At 42.4% G+C, this 20880-nt stretch overlaps 1 protein-coding gene across 5 annotated transcripts in view; it reads right to left on the reverse strand.

The window, feature by feature from the left end:
• The window catches only part of prkcha (protein kinase C, eta, a), a 402904-nt gene that overhangs the window by 213915 nt on the left and 168109 nt on the right, over positions 1-20880 (reverse strand). The window contains exon 1 of one of the 5 annotated variants that reach the window (XM_073039527.1): positions 4644-5627. The exons of 2 other annotated variants lie outside the window; for them this stretch is intronic. In XM_073039527.1, the coding sequence (XP_072895628.1) occupies positions 4644-4988 (345 nt within the window). In that variant the 5' untranslated portion in view covers positions 4989-5627. Of the gene's footprint in view, positions 1-2851; positions 2958-4643; positions 5628-20880 lie in introns of those variants that run through there. 2 more of the 5 variants (XM_073039528.1, XM_073039530.1) reach the window with 2 other exon arrangements.

A 20880-nucleotide genomic window follows, 5' to 3' on the forward strand; every position in this document is an offset into this window, starting at 1 on the left:
CTAGCTCACTGAAAATACCCACCTGAATCATTTCTAACCATATAACTGACAAGTCAGACCGGATTCTAGTGAAATCTTTAAAGCCAATGAACTTAACGTCCTAACTTACTCTGATAGAGAGTTTCCACACACCTCATGCTCAGACTTACACTACTGATCTCTAATGAAACCCAAATCCAATTTTCACTTTAAAAACAATAAAACTATACCGAGTAAACAACAGCCATCTGAGTTTGATCTGAACCAATACTTTGGTACAGCTAAATTAGCATCTTAAGAAACAGAGAAATTTGCAGCACAAATAGCTGAAAAACCATGGAACTGGGACCAGAGACCTCCCAGCTCTGAAACCATAGCTGTTTCGTTTGTAACTGATACGGGGACTGCTTATATTTGGTGCACAGTTCTCTCTCTACCACCATTTCAGGCACTGAGTAATCGGCCTCAGTTGATCTTCAGACAAAGGAAAGGGTCCTTGGCATCTCTTTAATACTTCTACTACTGCAAATTAACATATCTATCACTATTAGTTATTTAACTCTTTGCTAAGGGAAATAGGCACTTCCTGTTTACCCTAACAAGGCCCCTCAAAATTTCATAGAGCACACCTCAAACAAATCTCCTTCCAAAAAGGGTCAGCCCCACAAATGTCACTTCATATAATAGAGAAAACAACAGCAGATGCTAGAAATCTGAAATAAAAGTTTAAAAAGTGTCGGCAACATTTAGCAATTCAGGCATCAACTGGGGAAAAAAAAGAAGCAAAGTTCATGTTTCAGATTGAAGATCTGTCATCTCACGAAGGGTTTTTGATCTTAAACAGTCTCACCTAATTAATTACAATTTCCAGCAATGGTACCATCCTTATAAAATCTCCTTTGGAAGCTCTCCCCTTCAAGTACACCCTTCCTGTAATGAGGTGACAAGTGTGCACATTATGCAACAATTTATGGGCTAACTTACACAGATCTTACACAATATTCCTGTTTCTGTACTCTAGGTTCAAGGATTAACCGCTGATTATTGACATTGGTTCAAAAGAAACAAGGAAAGAGAACAGCAAGGGAGAAAATCCTCAGCAGTATTCACAACACTGAGCATCATAGGAAGTCATTCCTGCCTGTGGCCATCAAACTTTACAACTCCTCCGTCGGAGTGTCAGACACCCTGAGCCAATAGGCTGGTCCTGGACTTATTTCCACTTGGCATTATTTATTTATTATTATTTAATTATTTATGGTTTTATATTGCTATATTACTGCACTATTCTTGGTTGGTGCGAATGTAACGAAACCCAATTTCCCTCGGGATCAATAAAGTAAGTCTGTCTGTCTGTCTGTTTATGCCACAGGCACTGCTTAATAAAAAGCACATCCTTGCCTGTAAGGACCTTGCAAAGCATCACTTAGAAGATACTGTAAGGATGTGGACAAAAGTGGAACTTTTAGGCCTTCAAAACTAAGTGGTAAGTGTGACGTAAATTGAATACTAGCCATCAGCCAGGTAACACCGTCCCTACTGTAAAGTATGGTGGAGGTAGCATCAAGCTATGGGAATGCTCTTTAGCAGCAGGGATGAGAAATCTGGTCAAGTTTGATAGGAAGGTGAATGCTGCTAACTACAGAGAGATCCTGGATTAAAACCTGCTAGCCTCTGCCAGAAAGCTTAAACTAGGAAGGAAGTTCATTTTTCAGCAAGACACTGCCATGGCAGCCATAGAGTGGCCTCAAATGAAGAAAGTTGACGTCTTCGAGTGGATCAGTCAGAGTCCTGACCTTAACCTGATTGAACATCTCTGGTGAGATCTTAAGATTACTGTCCACCACAATTCCCAACTAACCTGGCACAGCCTGAGTAACTTTGCAAGGAGGAATAGGCAAATCTTGCTCCATTACGTTGTGTAAAGCTAATAGAGACTTATCCAAAATAAACTACTGGCTATAAAAACTGTGAGAGGTGGTTCAATGAAGTACTGAGTAAAGGGGGCTGAATACTTTTGAACTGCTGACATTCCAGTTTTTGAACTTTTAGTTCTTCATGCTTAACAATTTTATTTGTTTTTGGGCTCTACTATGAAAAAGGAGCAGGTGATTCACAAATAACTATTCTCAGTTAAATTGATCCAGATCCCTGCCTGTAATACTCATTTATGTGAACAAAGGGTTGAGAAGGAATACTTTTATAAGGCATTGTATATGTCCCTGCCTCGTTACCTCTTTCTTTCTCTAAGATGTCAGCCTGAAACTTATGCCTTTAATGAAGTTTTTGCTTATCTCCTCTGAAAGCTCTTTAGACAGTTCTGCATCAAATTTTGTTCGGTGAAGTTCCTGCAATATCATCTTGTGATATTCCACTCAGTTAGGGCTCCATCTGAAGCCAAACAGCTTTTGAACATCCTTTACATTCATTACTCTTGACAAAACTGTGAAATAGCTAGCTCACATTCCAAAACCAAATGTATCACAGAAGGGCAATAACTAATTGTGCTCCTCTAACGCGAGAACATTGGAATGAATGCAAGAGCACTGACAGGTTTCTATGGATCTCATTCAGACCTTGGCATTTGGGTCGTAAGACCATGAGTCCATAAGACATAGGAACAGAATTAGGCCATTCGGCCCATCAAGTCTGTTTTGCCATTCCATCATGGCTGATTTATTATCCTTCTCTACCCAACTTTCCTGCATTCTCCCTGTAACCTATGACACCCTTACTAATCAAGAACCTATCACCTTCCACTTTAAATACACCCAATAACTTGGCCTTGTATTCATAGATCCCACCATATTTTCACTCCGGTGTACTGCATCTGTCTCCAGCAGATGAGGATTACTTGAGATTATAAACTTACCAACATTTTGAGTCTAGATCAGGGATTCCCAACCTGGTCTCCATTGACTAATTGCTTAACTGTATTGGTCCATGGCTCAAAAAAGGTTGCTCTAGACAGACAGAAATATCCACTTTGACTGCCATCAACTGATCATGCTGGCACTGATAATACACAAGTCGGGAATGTGATTACATTTTCCATTTGCCTGGATGAATGCCGAACATTCAGAATAAAACATCACACTTGATAAGCTTCCTATTCACCACTACCTCTATTACGAGTGTATCATGGCTGTAGTATGTACCATCTCAAAAAATACACCACAGCAATTCACCTGATTTTCTTCAGCAGCATCTCCTATAGCTGTGACGTACAAACAAGTTGGATCAACTCAGCAGGTCAGGCATCCGTTGAAAAAACGTTTTTTCAACAGATGCTGCCCGACCTGCTGAGTTTATCCGGCTTGTTTGTACGTCTTGATTTGACCACAGCATCTGCAGTGTATTTTGTGTCTCCTATATCTATAACCTCTATTGGTCAGAAATAAATGGAGTTTGCTACACCACCACTTGTAAGGTCGCCTCCAATTCAGACACTTTCCTAAGCTTCAATACTCCTAGGGTATCAGCCTGGAACTCCCTTATCTAATGACACTATAGGAGAACCTTCACCACGTGGTTTAACATCAAAACCTTCAAGACCAACTAAGGACGAGCCTTTTACATTCCCCGTGACAGTACCATGTACACTCCCAAACACAATAACAAAACCTTATGAAAAATAATTTCATGTTAATTTAGGGCTATAAGTTAACCTGGGACAACTCAGATAGTGTTGGCACTGCATCCCAAAACATGGTCCATTAGTCTTATCATCAATTCAAATTATCCTTCCTGTCCTTTATCAAATAGCCCATTCCTTTCATTCAAAACTTTAATGAGTGATCAATATCTATCCATGCAGACACAGGAGAGGAAGGTGAGAATTCTGTCCAAAAATGAATCAATATATGGCAATATATGGGCATCTTTAGTTCTAAATTCTTCCCAACCCCCACCCCACCCAAACAATGATGCTCAACCAGCCTGCTAAAGCTATAGCAAGTTAATAGGACATGAAAACTTTCTGGTCTGTACACCTCAGCAACCATCATTGGCAAAACATTGTGGTTCGTAGGTTCTAAATTTCATAACAAGTCAACCCTTACCACACAATTAATGGTTGCTGAAAATTGGCTGTGAGGGGACTCATTATTGAGCTGCTGCAATTTGTTATAATAATGAAAACTATTATGTAATCAATTTCCATTATCACATTCTTTGCTGCAACATTTTATGAAAAGATTTAATAATGTCATATTAAAAGTTATAAGCTAAGCTCGACAACTCAAATCGTGCTGGGACAGCATTCCAACCCATTGACTGTCGGTCTTAATAATCAAATCAAATTATGCTTATTGTCTTTATCAAATAGCCCAGATTTAATTTTGAAAGAATGTGTATAGGAAGCAATTGTACACACAAGGTATGATGTTTCCCCTGTCTTTGAACTGTAATATTACACAAAGGCATGTCATTGATGGGTCATGGACAATTTTTGCTACCGTTCTTTGGTCACGAAAACTGTAATGGGTTCTAGCATTTTAAAACCCCACTATTATGGACTGATCGCCCTTAAAATAAAACTCACTACAGAATTATCATAAATTCCATGCAGCAAACCTGCGTGCACACCTTTCAGAACTGCAAGAACAATAGTCAAGTGAATGTCAGAAGTCAGTTTGCGAATGTCACATATATCAACAGCTTACCCAGCCCTCAAAGGTCTTCGTGCCATTTTTCAGTAATTCCTCGAACTGCAAGGTGCAATTGGCCACAAAATCGTCGTATCCGATGGGGGTGTCATGGAAAACGGTCAGCTCGATCTCGCTGCTCCTCCAGATCTGAGTACTGAAGTCTTCGTTAAATGTGGGCCGGCTGGTCTTCTGTTTTGTGACTGTCTGCCCGACCCTCCGATTATCAATCTTCACCATTACATACGGATCCAATAACTGGTAATTTTTGCTGGATATTGAATGCCTGAGAGCGCATCGGGTCGGTTTTAGATCCACAGCCTCTCCGATTTTCACCTTCAGAGGGCCACTGAAGAGCACCATCCTTGCACCCTAACTCAGAAAGGTGCACAGTACTCGAAGCGACCTGACAGTCAGATACAACAGGCCACTTGAAAGTGGAACAAAAAAACTACTAAGAACAAAGCAAAAAGACCGCTTAATCTACCCGCGGACGAAAAGTTAACGTTGAATGTTGTTCAATCTTGAGTCCTGATTTTATTCGCCCTTGTCCCTGCTCAACAAAGCCAGTCAGCCACGAGTAAACATTACAGGTGTATGATGTCCTCACGCGCGCTGAAGACCCTTTGATCTTACTAAGGTAGGTTTCGGTGGAGTCGATTACTCGCGCTTGTTTTGGATGAAAATCGCCTTTCGCAGTGCTGGTGTCTGTCTGACCCGGCTGCCTGTTGTTGGACTCTAACACTGAAGCGTCTGAGCGATCGGGAGCTAGTGTTATTTCATGTCATTCGGGCACCGAGAAGCAGGAAGCAATCAAACATCAAATTTCCGTGTGTCAATTGCCGAGCTGATGGGCTTTTAAGAAAGGAACACACCTCGATAGAGCTTATTCTACCCTCAGTCAAAGGCTATCTAGAATTGAGAAATCAATCTTAAATAACAAACTTATTTAATTACTTCGTTTTTAAAAAAAATCACCATAATATTTATATTATTTTTAAAGGTGCATTTTCCAAAGTATTCTGGTGTTTGTAGTCCACAGTCCTTCTCGCAATAGAAGGTTTGAATGCGAAGAACAACACTTCCCAGAAACCTGAGCGAGTGCTTTTATTCCGCCTTGCCAATCCACCTAGCTATCATTGTGATTGGATGTTATCGGGCAGCTGTAGACGAATGACGGCCAAACAATCAAAGGTTTCGACCAATCGATGATTGGCAACTGCTTTCCCCTACCTGTTGGGCGGGGTTTATAACCTAGGCGGTGCTTTGTTCGTTGAGTTTACGAACAATAGCGATGTGCTCGTGAAATGATTCTACAAACTCAAGAATCACAGCATAGTACATTGTTTTCTTTAAATATATTTATCGTGCGAGGGTGTTACTGGAAGGATACCCGATATTCCCTAATTACCTTGGAGAGGAGAGCTGTCTGTCATAACAGCCGCGGTTCTTGCCCCAATGGTGTTGGGAAGTAATCCAACGGTTTGGATTTCGTGATGATGGTGATGATGATGATGATGATAGATATTTTCAAAACAGGGTGGCTTGAAAAGGAACTTGGAACTTCTACTCAACTGCTGCACAAAACTTTCTTGGCAGTAGAGTGCGACTTTGGGATGTGCCGTTGAATGGACTTTGCAAATTGTGCATACGTAGATGGTACACTTTGCAGCCGTCGAAGCAGTCCAATTTGCCAGTCACATCTACGTTAATCATTGAAAGCCTATCTAGAATAATTCCATTTGTTAGCACTTGATCCATAGCTAACTATATGTTGGCAATTTTAAAAGAAGATTTTTATCTGCTTCCACAACCACTTCAGGCAAAATGTTCCAGATTACAACCATGCTCAGGGTGAAAACTTCATCCTTAGATCGTCTCTAAACATTTTACACCTCGGCTTAAATCAACGCCGTCTGGTCTTTGATGCCTCTGCCATGGGCTAGTTTCTTATTATCTATAAACAAGGGAGAATCTGCAGAGGCTGGAAATCAAAGTAACACACACAAAATACTGGAGGAACTCAGCAGGCCAGGCAGCATCTATGGCAAAGAGTGAACAGTTGATGGTTTGGGTTGAGACCCTTCATCAGGATTGAAGAAAGAGATTGGAAGTCAGAGTAAGAAGGGTGGAGGGAGAGGAGAGGAGGAAGTACAAGGTAGTGGGTGATGAGTGAAACCGGGGAGGAGGAGGGGTGAAGTAAAGTGTTGGAAAGCTGATTGGTAAAAGAGATAAAGGGCTGGAGAAAGGGGATCTGATAGAGAAGGACAGAAGGCCATGGGAAAAAGGGAAGGGGAAGGAGCACCAGAGAGAGGTGAAGGACAGGTAAGGAGATAAGGTGAGAGAGGGAAATGGTGAGGGGGGGGGGGAGGAATTACTAGATGTTCAAGAAATCAGTGTTCACACCATCAGGTTGGAGTCTACCCAGACAGAAGATAAGGTATTGCTCCTCCAGCCTGAGTGTGGCTTCATCGCGGCAGTAGAGGACTGACATGACAGGATAGGAAGGGGTAGTAGAATTGAAATGGGTGGCTACCAAGAGATCCCACTTTTTCTGGCAGATGGAGCGTAGGTGCTCAGCGAAGTGGTCTCCTAATCTACGTCAGGACTCACTGATATACAGGAGACAACACCGGGTGCACCAGGTACAGTAGATAAGCCCCAAAAACTCACAGGTGAAGTGTCTCCTTTAGGGGCCCTGAATGGTAGTGAGGGATGAGGTGTAGGGGCAGGTGTGGCACTTGTTCTACTTGCAAGTGCCGGGCAAGATCAATGGGTGGGGGGGGGTGGTGGAACAAATGGATGAGGGAGCCGCATAGGGAGTGATTCCTGCGGAAAGTAGAAAGTGGGGGGGGGGGGAAATGTGTTTGGCGATGGGATCCTTTAGGAGATGGCGGAAATTACAGAGAATTATGTGCTGGCTCAGAGGCTGATGGAGTGGTAGGTAAGGACAAGAGGAATGTTATCCCTGATGAGGTGGCGAGTGGATGGGGTGAGGGCTGCTTTGGTGATAGAGGAAGGGAAGCCACTTTCTTTGAAGGAGGAGGACACCTCATTAGCTCTGGAATGAAAAGCCTTCTGAGAGCAGATGCGGCGGAAATGGAGGAATTGAGAGAAGGGGTTTCATTTTTAAAAGTGACGGGGTGGGGGATGTAGCTGTGAGAATCAATGCATTTTTAGAAGATATTAGTGGAAAAGCTGTCTCAAGGGATAGAGGCAGAGAGTTCGAGAAAGGGGAGGGAGTTGTTGGAAATGGTCCTGGTAAATTTGAGGTTAGGGAGGAAGCTGGCAAAGTTGATGAAGTCGTTGAGCTCAACATGGGTGCCGAAAGCAGTACTAATGCAGTCATTGAAGCAGCGTAGGGAAAAGTTGTGGAGTGATACCGGTGTAGGCTTGGAACACAGATTGTTCCACGTATCTGACAAAAAGGTTGACGTAGCTGAGATCTATGCGAGTGCCCATGGCTACACATTTTGTTTGAAGGAAATGGGAGGAGCCAAAGAAATTATTGAAAGCATGGACCAGTTGTGAAAGACGGAGGAGAGAGGTGGTGGAGGGGAACTGGTTGGGGATGGTGTCCAGAAAGAAGCGGAGATCTTTGAGGCCTTCCTGATGGGTGATGAAGGGATAGTGAAAATAAGATGATCAGGGTCAGGGAACTTGAAGTCATTGAAAAGATCAAGAGCATGTGAAGTGTCATGGATGTAGGTAGAAAGAAAACCGGGGTGTGGGGGATATAAAACAGAATCAAAGTGTGAAGATATAAGTTCAGTGGGGCAGAAACAATGGGTCTATCCGGACGGTCAGGTTTATGGATTTTGGGAGGAGCTAGAAATGGGAAGTGCGGGGTAAGAGAACTATGAGGTTGGTGGCAGTGGACTGGAGATGCCCAGAGTTAATAAGGTTAGTGATGGTGCAGGTGACAATAGCCTGGTGCTCTTTAGAGAAGTCCTATTCAAGAGGTAAATAAGAGGAGGCGTCTGAGAATTGTCACATAGACTCAGCAAGGTAGAATCGGTCCACCAGACTACTACTGCACCCCCCACCACTTATTTGTAGGTTTGATGGTGAGGTTAGGATTAGTGTGGAGAGCAGTGCATTTGGAATCTATTCTATTCTTGCCATATAAACCTCTATCACCCCCATGGCCTCTTCTGCTCCAAAGAAATTCAGTCGCTCCTCATAAATGAAACACATTCCTATGGCCCCTCCTTCTGCTTCTTTCATCTCCCTCTCGCTGTCTCCACCTTACTCCCTATTTTCTCTGCTTTCCTTTCTCTCCCTTTTTCTCAGTCCCCTCCATTTCCCCTCTCCCTCTCTCTCCTTCACTTCCCCTTTCATCTACTTTCCCATTATCCTTCCTTCTATTTACCTCTTCTTTCCATTGCTCTCTCTCCTTCTCCCATTTTCTACTCTTCTCCATCCATTCCTCTTACAATGATCTCTTTGCCCCTCTCTTCTCCATACCACCCAGATCATTTTCCTTCTACCTTTTCCTCCTCTTCTCTCCTTCCTTCAGCCACTTTCCTCCACCCCATTTCCCCTCTCCACCCCTTTTTCTTTCTCCTTCCCCAAACCTAGCCCTATCTCACTTCCTTCCCACCCATTACACCATTCTGTCTCACTCTTTTCCATTTCCCCTCTTCTGCCCTTTCACTTTCCCATGCCTTCTTCCTGTCTGCACCTTTCCATTTCATTCCCCTCCTAATTTTCACATTTTATCTCCTCCCTCTTTCCCTTTCTCCACCCCTTCTTTTACCACCCCTTTTTTCCCTTGCCTTCTTCCTCCTTTCCCATCCATCCTTTGATATTCAATCTCCTTTCCTTTGTCTATTCCTTAAGCATGGACAGCAAGTTGTTTTTCCCATGTGTTACCTGTAACAATGTATGCGTTTTAATCCTACCACTCTGTGTGTGTGTGTGTGTGTGTGTGTGTGTGTGTGTGTGTATCATAGGGACATCAAATGTAATGCAAGAGAAAGCCTTGAACAAAAATACCACAATGACGTATGATATATAAAAATACAGAATTTAATTTGACAGCAGTCTTAACATAATCAAAAACTTGGATAGAATTTTCCTGTGTGTGGGTGTAGAGTTTAAGTAAGACCCCCTGCATTAATCTGTAACAAAATTATTTAGTCGTTACTCAAAAATAGGCTCATTAAGTTCCCCAAGGTGTTTTTATTTGAGTTATTTAATCAGCATAACTCTTCAAAGAGTTTATACTGTATATTCGGCTGTGGAGATGATAGATAGGAGCTGTAGGGAGTTTGTCACCCCTAAGTTGCAGAAGGCAGGTAAATAGGTGAATGTCAGGAAAGGGAAGGGAAATGGATAGCCAGTACAGAGCACCGCTGTGGTCATTCCCCTCAATAATAAATGTATAATTTTGGATACTGCTGTGGGGAATGACCTGCCTGGGGGAGGGGGATTTGGACCAGCAGCAACTGAGTCTCTGGCACGGAGTGTGGTGCTATGTGCATCATTGAGTTTTGGCTGAAAGAAGATCGTAGTTGGGAGCTTAACACCCAAGGGTACACATTGTATCAAAAGGACAGGCATATAGGCAGAAGGGGTGGTGTGGCTCTGGTGGTAAAAAATTAAATCAAATCCTTAAAAAGAAGTGACATAGAATTGGAAGATGTGGAATCCTTGTGGGAAGAGTTAAGAAACTGTAAGGGTAAAATGACCCCGATGGGAGTTACAGTCCAAGATGTGGTCTACAAATTACAATGGGAAATAGAAAAGTCATGTCAAAGGACAGTCATGGAGCCATGGAGGAGATTTCAATATGCAGGTAGATTAGGAAAATCAGGTTGGTGCTGGATCCCGAGAGAGAATTTGTGGAATGTTTGTAAGATGGCTTTTTAGAGCAGCTTGATGTTGAGCCTACTAGGGGATCAGCTATTCTGGATCAGGTGTTGTGTAATGAACCAGATTGATTAGGGAGCTTAAGGTAAAGGAACCCTTAGGAGACAGTGATCATAATATGATAGAATTCATCTTGAAATTTGAGAGGAAGAAGCTAAAGTCAGATCTACAAGTAATATAGTGGAGAAAAGGGAATTACAGAGGCATGAGAGAGAAGCTGGCAAAGTTGATTAGAAGGGGGCACTAGCAGGGATATCAGCAGAACAGCAGTAGCTGGAGTTTCTAGGAGCAATTCAGAAAATAGAGGATAGATACATTCCAAAGAAGACAAAGTAGCATTCTAAAGGCAGGATGATGCAACCATGGCCAACAAGAGAAGTTATAGCCTATATAAAAGCAAAAGAGAGGGCATATAATAGCGCAAAGCTAGAGATTGGGAAACTTATTAAAAATCAACAGAAGGCAATTAAAAAGACATTAGAGGGATAGGATGAAATATGAGGCCAACAAAATCAAAGAGGATACTGTAAGTTTTTCAGAAATATAAAGAGTAAAAGAGAAGCAAGAGTAGATATTGGACTACTGGAAAAGGATGCTGGAGAGGTAATAGTGGGAGACAAGGAAATGGCAGGTGGACTGAATAAGTATTTTGCATCCATCTTCACTGTGGAAGACACCAGCAGTGTGCTGGGGTGGGAATAAAGGGAGGCCTTTCTGATTGACTGCTGGTGGCTAGTGGAGTTCCGCAGAGGTAAGGGTTGGGATTGCTTCATTTTACGTTGTATGTCAATGATTTGGATGATGGAATTGATGGGTTTGTGGACACATTTGCTGATAATATGAAGATAGCTGGAGGAGCAGATAGTGTTGAGGAAGCAGGAAGGCTACAGAAGGACTTGGACGGGTTTGGCAAATTAGCAAAGAAATTGCAAGTAGAATACAGTATCAGGAAGTGTGTAGTCATGCACCTTGGGAGAAGGGAAAAAAGCATAGACTACTTTCTAAGTGTAGAGAAAATTCAAAATTCCGAGTTGCAAAGGGAATTTTCGAGTCCTCGTGCAGGATACCCTAATGCTTAATTTGCAGGTTGAAACGGTGGTGAGAAAGGCAAATTCAATGTGAGCATTTATTTCAAGAGGACTAGAATATAAGAGCGAGGATATAATACTGAGGCTTTATAAGGCACTGGTGAGACCTCATTGCAGTACTGAGAGCAGTTTTTGGCCCCTTATTTAAGAAGGGATGTGCTGACATTGGAGAGAGTTCAGAGGAGGTTCATGAGAATGATTCCGGGAATGAAAGGCTCATTTTATGAGGAACGATGGATGGCTCTCAACCATTACTCACTGGAATTTAGAAGAATGGGGTGATCTCACTGAAACCTATCGAACGTTGAGAGGCCTAGACAGAGTGGATGTGGAGAGGATGTTTTCTGTGGTGGTTGAGTCTAGAACCAGAGGGCACAGCCTCAGAATAGAGAGTCGTTCATTTCAGAAGGATATGAGGAGGTAGTTCTTTAGCCAGCGTGTGGAATATCTGTGGAATTTGTTGCCACAGGTGTCTGTGGAGGCCAGGTCATTGGGTGTATTTAAGGCGGAGGTTGATAGGTTCTTGAATAGTCAGGGCATGGAAAGTTATGGGGTGAAGGCAGGAGAATAGGATTGGAAAGGAGATGGATTAACCATGATGAAATGGTGCAGAAGACTCAATGGGCCTAATTCTTCTCCTATGTCTTATGGTCTTGAGGTCTAAATATAAAGATGTGAATAACATTTCTTTCAAATTATTAAATATTTCAAATGAATCCTGAAATAGTGATGGATGGGAGCCAAGGGATATTTTAAGAAATTATATGGATTATTTTAATTTGCTTTTGTAATAAATATTAATAATCAATCAGGAGGGAGAAATGAAGGCAATCCAATTATTTTGGGAATTTCAAAATCTCAACCAATTTTCAGGGCATTTAGATTTAATGTATTCTTTGGTAGTGTTCCATACACATCACGCAGAGAAGACCTGGCAATGAACCTCTAGTACACCATCTGCTGGTTTTGGAAGTCACTGCACAGCTATCGCAGGTTTCGGCATCTTCTTGAAGACACGTGGCTTGTTTCCAAGAATTTCACTTTGTAATTATATGCTTACATTTTTCAGCTTTCTAGTTTTAAGTAAAAATTTAAGACTGCACATTATTTACTCTTTAGGTTTTTATAGGAGTCATGGGTTTAAAGAGAGACAAATTTCTATTGAGAAGGAATTCTGAAAGTTGCCAAGTGAAATAATTGAATTTTCAGTTTTTTCTGGGGGGGGAGGGGGGAAGGTTCTTCACTGAAAATCATTGGAAGTTCATCAACATGAAGTATAAATTCAGTATCTTTCTCAATGGGCCTTCCCTAACCAGCATTTTCTACTTCAGTGCCTGTGGCTAGATTATATATAGCTCAGCTGAAGAATACATGTTATTTTTCAAAATGATCTCTTAAGAATATCTTAGTGTCTGGATTAATATCTTAATCCATCCCTCTAAAATTGTGTATAACCATACATTTTCATCCTAACATTAAAAAAGATAAAAGTAGAAATACTTAGCAGGTCAGGCTGCATCTATTGGAGGAGAAATAGAATTAACATTTTGGGTTAAAGATCCTTCATCAGGACTGAGATGTAGAGAAACAGAAACTAAAACAGTAAGGGAAGGAGGGTGACTCTGAACGGGTAAAACCAGGGTGACCGTGGGAATAAGCTGTATACCTGGTGATGAGTCAATGTGAACTAATAGAGAGTGGGGACATGGACAAATAATGTAGGGACTGCAAAATGCAGAACACAAAGTTTTACCTGGCTGGTAAGGCTGACAATTCCTCCACTCCCACAGGGGGAAAAAAAAGAAACAAAAGGGGAAAACCCCGACATAAAAGCTGAGCCAATTTCACAGACTGACTCATTATGCAGACAGAAATAAGTCACCTGAAGTTGTGGAATGCAATATTAAGGGTGGAAAGCTACAAAGTTAGGTGTCATCATGGCAGTGCAAAAGCCCACAGACTGATAGGTCAGAGTGCCAGACAACCGGAAGTTCAGAATTTCCCCTGTGGAATGACACAAATCATCCACAAATTGCTGACGGCAGTCTGATCCAAAAGATTAAAATATCTGGGATCCATAGAGACCTGGTAGATGGTACTGTTTTGGATTTAATATTAGGTTGTCGTAGAAGACAGACGTAGCAGTGTTTTTCAGATTGGAGGTCTGTGACCATTGGTGTTCCACAGAGATCAGTGCTGGGACCTCGGCTTTGAAATACATAAATGACTTGGACAAAGAAGGAGATAGATAGATAGATAGATACTTTATTCATCCCCATGGGGAAATTCAACTTTTTTTCCAATGTCCCATACACTTGTTGTAGCAAAACTAACTACATGATGGCCTGATTAGTAAACTAGCATATGACACAAGAGTTGGTGGTGATGTGGATAGTGAGGAAGGCTGTCAACAGATACACTAGAACAGAGATCAGTTGGAAATATTGACAGGAAAATGGCAGATGGAGATTAAATACTGACAAGAATGAGATGTTGCACATTGGGAGGTTAAATATAAGAGTAGATGGCAGGATCGTTAAGAATATTATGTAGAGGAACCTTAGGATCCATAACTCTTTGAAAGTAGCAGTACAAGTAGATAAGGTGGCAAAGAAGGCATACAGTATATTTACATTAATTAGTTGGAACATTGAGTATAAAAGTTTCTGTATGTCTTAACTGTATAAAATGTGGTTAGGCTTTTGGGTAACATAATTGGGAGAAATGTACATAATTCACAACCATCAGCATTACATTGGGGTTTCACTTTAAGATGTTGTTCTGACATAGTGACGTTTTTACATAAAGAGCTTTAGCGCGCTTTTGTGTGTATGTTATGGAGTTCAATAAAGTGTGTTACAGGTTTCGTGTAGCATGAAACATCTCACTTCGTTTCATTTGCAGAAACTTACATTGGTGACCCTGATGCTCTAGGACATATATGTCAAACTCAAGGCCCGCGGGCCAAATCCGGCCCGCGGTGGAATTATCTTTGGCCCGCGAGATAATATCTAATTACTATTAAAGCTGGCCCCAGTAATCGAAGCGCCTATGGCGTATGATATGGCTAATGCTGAGTTTATTCAGGTACCAGGTTTTCAGGGATTTTAGTGTTTATTCGGCAGTCTTGCTCGGCAGTCTTCTTAATAAGAAACGGAATTTGTAAAGTGAAACACTTTGTAGTTATAGCAGAGACTGAGACACATGAGAGCAGGCTGAAAAAACGGAGCTGCATTCGCACGCGTCCGACTGATCCAGCCCGCATGAAGCTGCATTTTGCTCAATCCGGCCCGTGACCTAAAATGAGTTTGACACCGGAAGTATTGAACATGCCAGCCAATGCAGTCACTTTGAAACTGCTGGAGTTTTGGGAGCAAATGCTATTGCTTGGTTCAAACAAGCTGAGGCCCAGATTGCTCTGCTAGAAATCTCTGCCAATGACACCAAATTCTATTAGCATTATTCGGCAATTCCACAGCTGTGAGACTGTTGAGTCTGCTGTAAAAACCTACCTGAACACCCCCAATCGCTGAAAACTGACCTTTTACAGACTTTTGGACTATTAGAGTCTGAGTGCACCAAACAGTTGCTCTCCTTGCCTGGCCTTGGTGATGCTAGGCCTTCAGAGCTGATGGGCCACATGCTGTCTCTCCTGGGAAATCACCATCCACGCTTTATTTTTAAAGAACTCTTCATGCAGCAAATGCCTGATCCAGTTCACATAGCCCTCGCTAATGCACCCATGATGGACTATAGGGAGTTTGCTAAAATGGCTGATAGTCTACACTCAGCCAGGCAGTGGTGCATCATTCCTCCTCTTTTCCATACCTCAATATGCCCCGTCAGTAGGGCCTGTGAAGCAGATGAAGCTGCTCCTGTGCTTTTACCACGGGCACATTGGTAGGAATGCTAGGAAGTGCCACCCTCCTTGCAGCTTCAACAGTGCCAGCATCGCCAATTGATGAGAAGGCAAAGAGCAACAAAACCTTATTGGAGGCCACCAACAGCAGAAGGATCCAGACCTATGGGATATGACAGGTGACCCTCTATGTCAGTGGGCAACATTACACATGGGACTTCATCCTGACCTCTGCTTGGTGCAGATTTCCTGTGTGCCCAAGGACTGTTGGTTGATCTAAAGAACTGCCAGCTTGTGGTTGTCAAGGACTTTGGGTCATTATTCTGCTCCCCCAGTAAGTTCCCCGCAATGACTCTGTCAAGCACATGCGCTACTGTATCTGAATTTACTCAACTGCTGGGCAAATTCCCAAGCCTCACCAAGCCCACATTCTCCGATACAGTCACTAAACACGGGATCAAGCATTGCATTCCCACAAATGGCATGCCCGTCCATGCCCGCACATGTAGACTGGACCCAGAAAAGCTGGCAACCGTGAGGGTTGAGTTTGCCAACATAAAAAGACGCAGATTTGTACGCCAGTCGAATAGCTCCTGGGCTTCACCCCTCCACATGGTCCCCAAGTCCAATGGTGGTTGCCGCCCATGTGGTGATTACTGATGCCTTAATAAAGGCCACCACCCCCAATCATTACCCAGTCCCACATACTCAAGACTTCTCGGCATGTTTAGTCGGAAAATTAATTTCTTCCAAAGTCGATCTAGTTAGGGGCTACCACCTGTGTGCTCGGAGGACATTCCCTAAACAGCAGCGATAACCTCATTTGGTCTTTTTGAGTTTCCATGCATGCCATTTGGCCTGAAATATGCAGCACAGACTTTCCGACGGCTGATGGACTTTGCATTAAAAGACATGGATTTTCTTTTTGTTTACCTGGATGGTATACTTGTCGTCACTGCGTCCAAATCCAAACACGCATCCCATCTCCACCTACTTTCTGAGCGCCTAAGCCAACACGAGTTGATTATTAACCCTTGTAAATGCCAGTTTGTGTTCTCAACCATTGACTTTCTGACCCATTGTACCTATGCAGAAGGTGTGAAACCACTCCCATCAAAGGCAGCCACTATTATGGGTTTCCCGCCATCCTGCACTACTAAAAATCTACAGGAGTTTTTTGGCATGGTGAATTTCTATCACCACTAAAAGCATTTCAGGATGTATATTATATACATTTCTCTGACATTAAACATACCTTTGAAACTTCATTCTGCAAGCTGTTGAACTTATGTTACCCCTGCATAGTGCGCTTAAAGGCAATACCCCTACTCAAGTGCTTGACTGGACTGCAGACACAACCAGAGCATTTGATGATACCTTACAAGCTCTCTCTAACACGACCCTGCTGGTGCACCCACTCCCCAATGCGCCCATAGCCTTTACAACCGACGCCTCAGACTATGCTGTGCACAAAGAGTTGGTCAAAGGCATGCTCGCCTTCCTCAGCCGACAGCTCTGTCCCCCCGAAAGGAAGTACAGCGTGTTTGGCTGTGAGCTTCTCAGTCTCCATCTGGTTGTCCACTATTTTTGTTTTCTTCTCGGGCAGGGGTTCCCAAACTTTTTTACGCCATGGACCAATACCATTAAGCAAGGGGTCCATGGACCCCAGGTTGGGAACTCCTGCTCTAATCTAGAGGGTCACCATTTCACAGTGTTCGTTGACCACAAACCTTTCGTGCATGCAATGGCCAAAATATCAGACCCTTGGCCTACACGACAGCAACACCACCTGGCTTACGTATCCAAGTTCACAACACGTCAAGGGCAGATGTAATGCCGTGGCTGATTGCCTCTGACGGCCAGCCTTTGAGGTCCCTAATTGAAGGTTTGACCACGTCAGTGTGCACCTTGCTGGCCGCCTTCCCGCCTCCTGCTGGCCAGAGGTCATCCCTCGAGGACCGATGATGGCTTGGGTATTCATCAGCACCTGAGGTGCTGGGTTTGACACCCTATCCTATATTTCCTCTGACCACGGTCCCCAAATGGTTTCAGACCTCTGGACTGCGATGTCCAGAACCTCGGCATTAGGCTCCATCACTCCACGGCGTATCACCCGCAGTCCATTGACCAATGCGAGTGCTTTCACTGCTCCAAAAGAGGACCTGCGGTCATCCTTGGCGGAGCTGGCATACAGGCAGCCATTACAAGTGCCAGGTGATTTCATTCCTGATGCCACGACTGCCTGGTCGGCTTCTCCATTGTGCTTTACCCTCCTCAGCAAGTCCAATTCCTTTTCAACTAGTCCTACTTTCCATCCTGGCAGACAGCACTCTTGGGCTTACCTACATTCCACCTCATTAGTTTCTGCCCGCCAAGTTGCACGCCGTACTCCCCTTAGGCCCCTTTATGATGGGCCGTTCCACGATTTGGAATGGAGGGAAAAGACATTTATCATAAATAAGAGGGCTAAACCTGAGGGTATTTCAGTAGATCGACCTTAAGCTGGCCCACCAAGATTTGGAGTATTCCTCTGCCATGACCATGAGCGTGTCAATGCACCTCTGGATGAGCCAGAGGTACCTGCTATTCCTACATCCACGGAACACAGGACCAGAACTGGGCTGCTCGTCCAAGTCCAGACAGGCTCCCAGTGCTGGTTTTAGTGAATTCAGGGGGGACCTATGTAGGGTAATGTAATTGGGAGAAATGTTGAGTTGGGGTTCCCTTTAAGAGACTGGTCTGTCATGATGACATTTTTACATAAAGAGTTATTGCGTGCTTTTGGTGTGTAGGTTTTGGAGTTCAATAAAATGTGTTACAGGTTTCGTTAAACATAACACACCTCACTTTGTTTTATTTGCAAAAACCTACAAGGCTACAAGTGGACAATTATGTGCAGTCTGTTTGCCACATTATTGGAAGGATGTGGAAGCTTTGGAGAAGGTGCAAATGATGTAGCCTGGGTTATAGAGGTGAGGGATTACAGAGGTTATAAGGCAAGGTTTGACGAAATTGTATTGTCTGGTGCGCGAAGGCTGAAAGAAAAATATAAAACAATGAGAGGTGTAGATAGAGTAGATAGTTAGAATCTTTTCCCCAGCGTGTAAATGCCAAATATAGAGGGCACTGCTTGAGGTAAAGTACAAAGAAGATTTGCAAGACAAACTATTTTTTACACTGAGTTTCAGGTGCCCTGGAACACGCTACCAGGGGAGGTGATGGATGCAGATGTGATAGCAACAGTTAAGAGGCATTTAGATGGGAAGATGAACAGGCAGGGGATGGAGAGATATGGACCATGTGCAAACAAGTGGGATAGTTAAAGCTGGCATTATAGTTGGCACACACATCATGGGCCTCTTCCTGTGGGTACTGTTCTTTGTTTCTCCAGTGATGCCATTTAAAGCAGCATTGTCACCGACAACCATGTTCCGGCCTCTTTTTCCTGCGAGGTTATTAGTTTGCTGACAACATTGCCATGAGGACCACAACAGGTGGCAAGGTATTTATTCTGTCTTCCTGAACCAGATTCAAGTCCGTATTCTGCAAACAAAATGCTGTGTGTTCCCATACCTCTTTATTCCCCCTTAGTGTTTAACACTCTATTAAATATCCTGCAGTGTACCTCAATGCCATTTCCGTTTTCATAAACTGTTTATATTACTCATAGTTGATGTAAAGTACATGATTAACTGATTAGCACAAATTATTACTGAGTTTTTCGTGAAAGAAAAATACTGTCATCAGAGCCGTCATAAATACATGAGGAGGCTTTATACAATGTAGCTATGAGCATACGGCAATTTGTAAATAAATCATCAATCAATGACAGTTGAGTAGATATTTCTTGCAAACAAATTAACCTTTCTTTTTGTATTCTAGTTGAATTCCCCTCATCTGTTGGAAAACTGACTTACCGTGTCATTATTCTACAGAGTCTGACATCTTGAATATCATACCCAATCACCGCTCTTCACATATATCTATATATGTGATACATCATCTTGAAAGGTAGCACAGCCACAAATTAACACAATCAATATTCCATTCTACTTTTGATCAAGTTAACTAGATCAGGCGTAGGAATTTTCCTGGGCTTTGCAACATGTGGGACAATAGTAATACTAACAGCTGTCTAAAACGTTTAATCCTGTAGGTTAGGCATTTAATCTATGATTCTTTGATCTATTCCACATGACATTTGATTGGTTACCAGTGACTATAGTTTATCCTGGGTGTCAATCTCCAGTGATTAATTGAGCTTGAAGATGAGTTATTTGATTTTGCATCATTTGAATATGGAGATACCATCTTGTCTCATTCTTATCACTGGGACTTTTACTCCGTAGAAGATTGTTGTTACAAAATATTCGAAGTAATCAGCACAACAGTGTAACTCATAGTGTAACAACTGCAGAATAATTAGCACTCATTGTGTCTCTTACTGCATTGCAAACATCCCTTTGGGAACTTTGCACATCATTAAGCCCAACTCTTTCACCTTCTTACCAAATTAATTTACTAATAAAAAACATTATGAAAGCTTTTGGGATTTAATTATGCTCACTCATGGGATACATGTTATCTGATGAAATAGCTTCCATTTATGGCTTACAACTTGTATTCCCACTACTTTAAAAGAAATTTGAAATATTCGTTGTTCATTGTCAGTTTTTTTATGATGATGGTGCTAGAGAAATTCCTGTCTTTTATGAATGAGTTTGAAATTATTCACAGTAGAATTTAGTACATCAGGTCTTATTTATTGTACATCCAGAGATTTTCTTATAAAAGCTTTGCTGAATATCCATTAGCATGCAACAGATCTAATATATCTTTCTCTGCAGACACTGACTGACCTTATGAATATTCTGGCATTTTTATTTCAGATCTCGGGCATACCGGTATGCTGTTTTACTTTGTGTTTCAGTTGAAGTTTTTCCCAACAGTCCAGTATAGTTTAGATTACTGCATTTCTCAGAGTCCACCAAACAATAGCAAGAAACATTATCAACACTAATACAATGGTGTTAGTTACCAGCAAAATTACTTTCAAGGCAGCAGCAAATGTGAATTGCTGGTTCCATATTTTTCCCCTAAGTTAGGAGCTTAAAGCAGTGAAGGTGAACAGGGTTATTTAACTTGAACTTAAGTTTTAATGTGTTGATATGATTTGATTGCAAGATAGATATCATTTCGGGAACCATTGGGTAGTCATGAACTGTCTCATTTACGTAATAATATTGTATTAGTGCTTGGAGATGGCATGATATGCTGGGAAAGTGTTTGAGATGGTGTAAAAGATTCTGGGTTCTATAAGCAGGGCCCAGTGCACAGGAGCAGAGAAGACATTATGCACCTTCACAACCCACTGGAGTATATTGTCCAAATCTGGTTTCTGTCTGCCCATTCTTTACATCAAGCTAGAATGCTT

The sequence above is a fragment of the Hemitrygon akajei genome, chromosome 3 (assembly GCF_048418815.1).
Source record: "Hemitrygon akajei chromosome 3, sHemAka1.3, whole genome shotgun sequence".
NCBI classification, from domain to species: Eukaryota; Metazoa; Chordata; class Chondrichthyes; order Myliobatiformes; family Dasyatidae; genus Hemitrygon; species Hemitrygon akajei.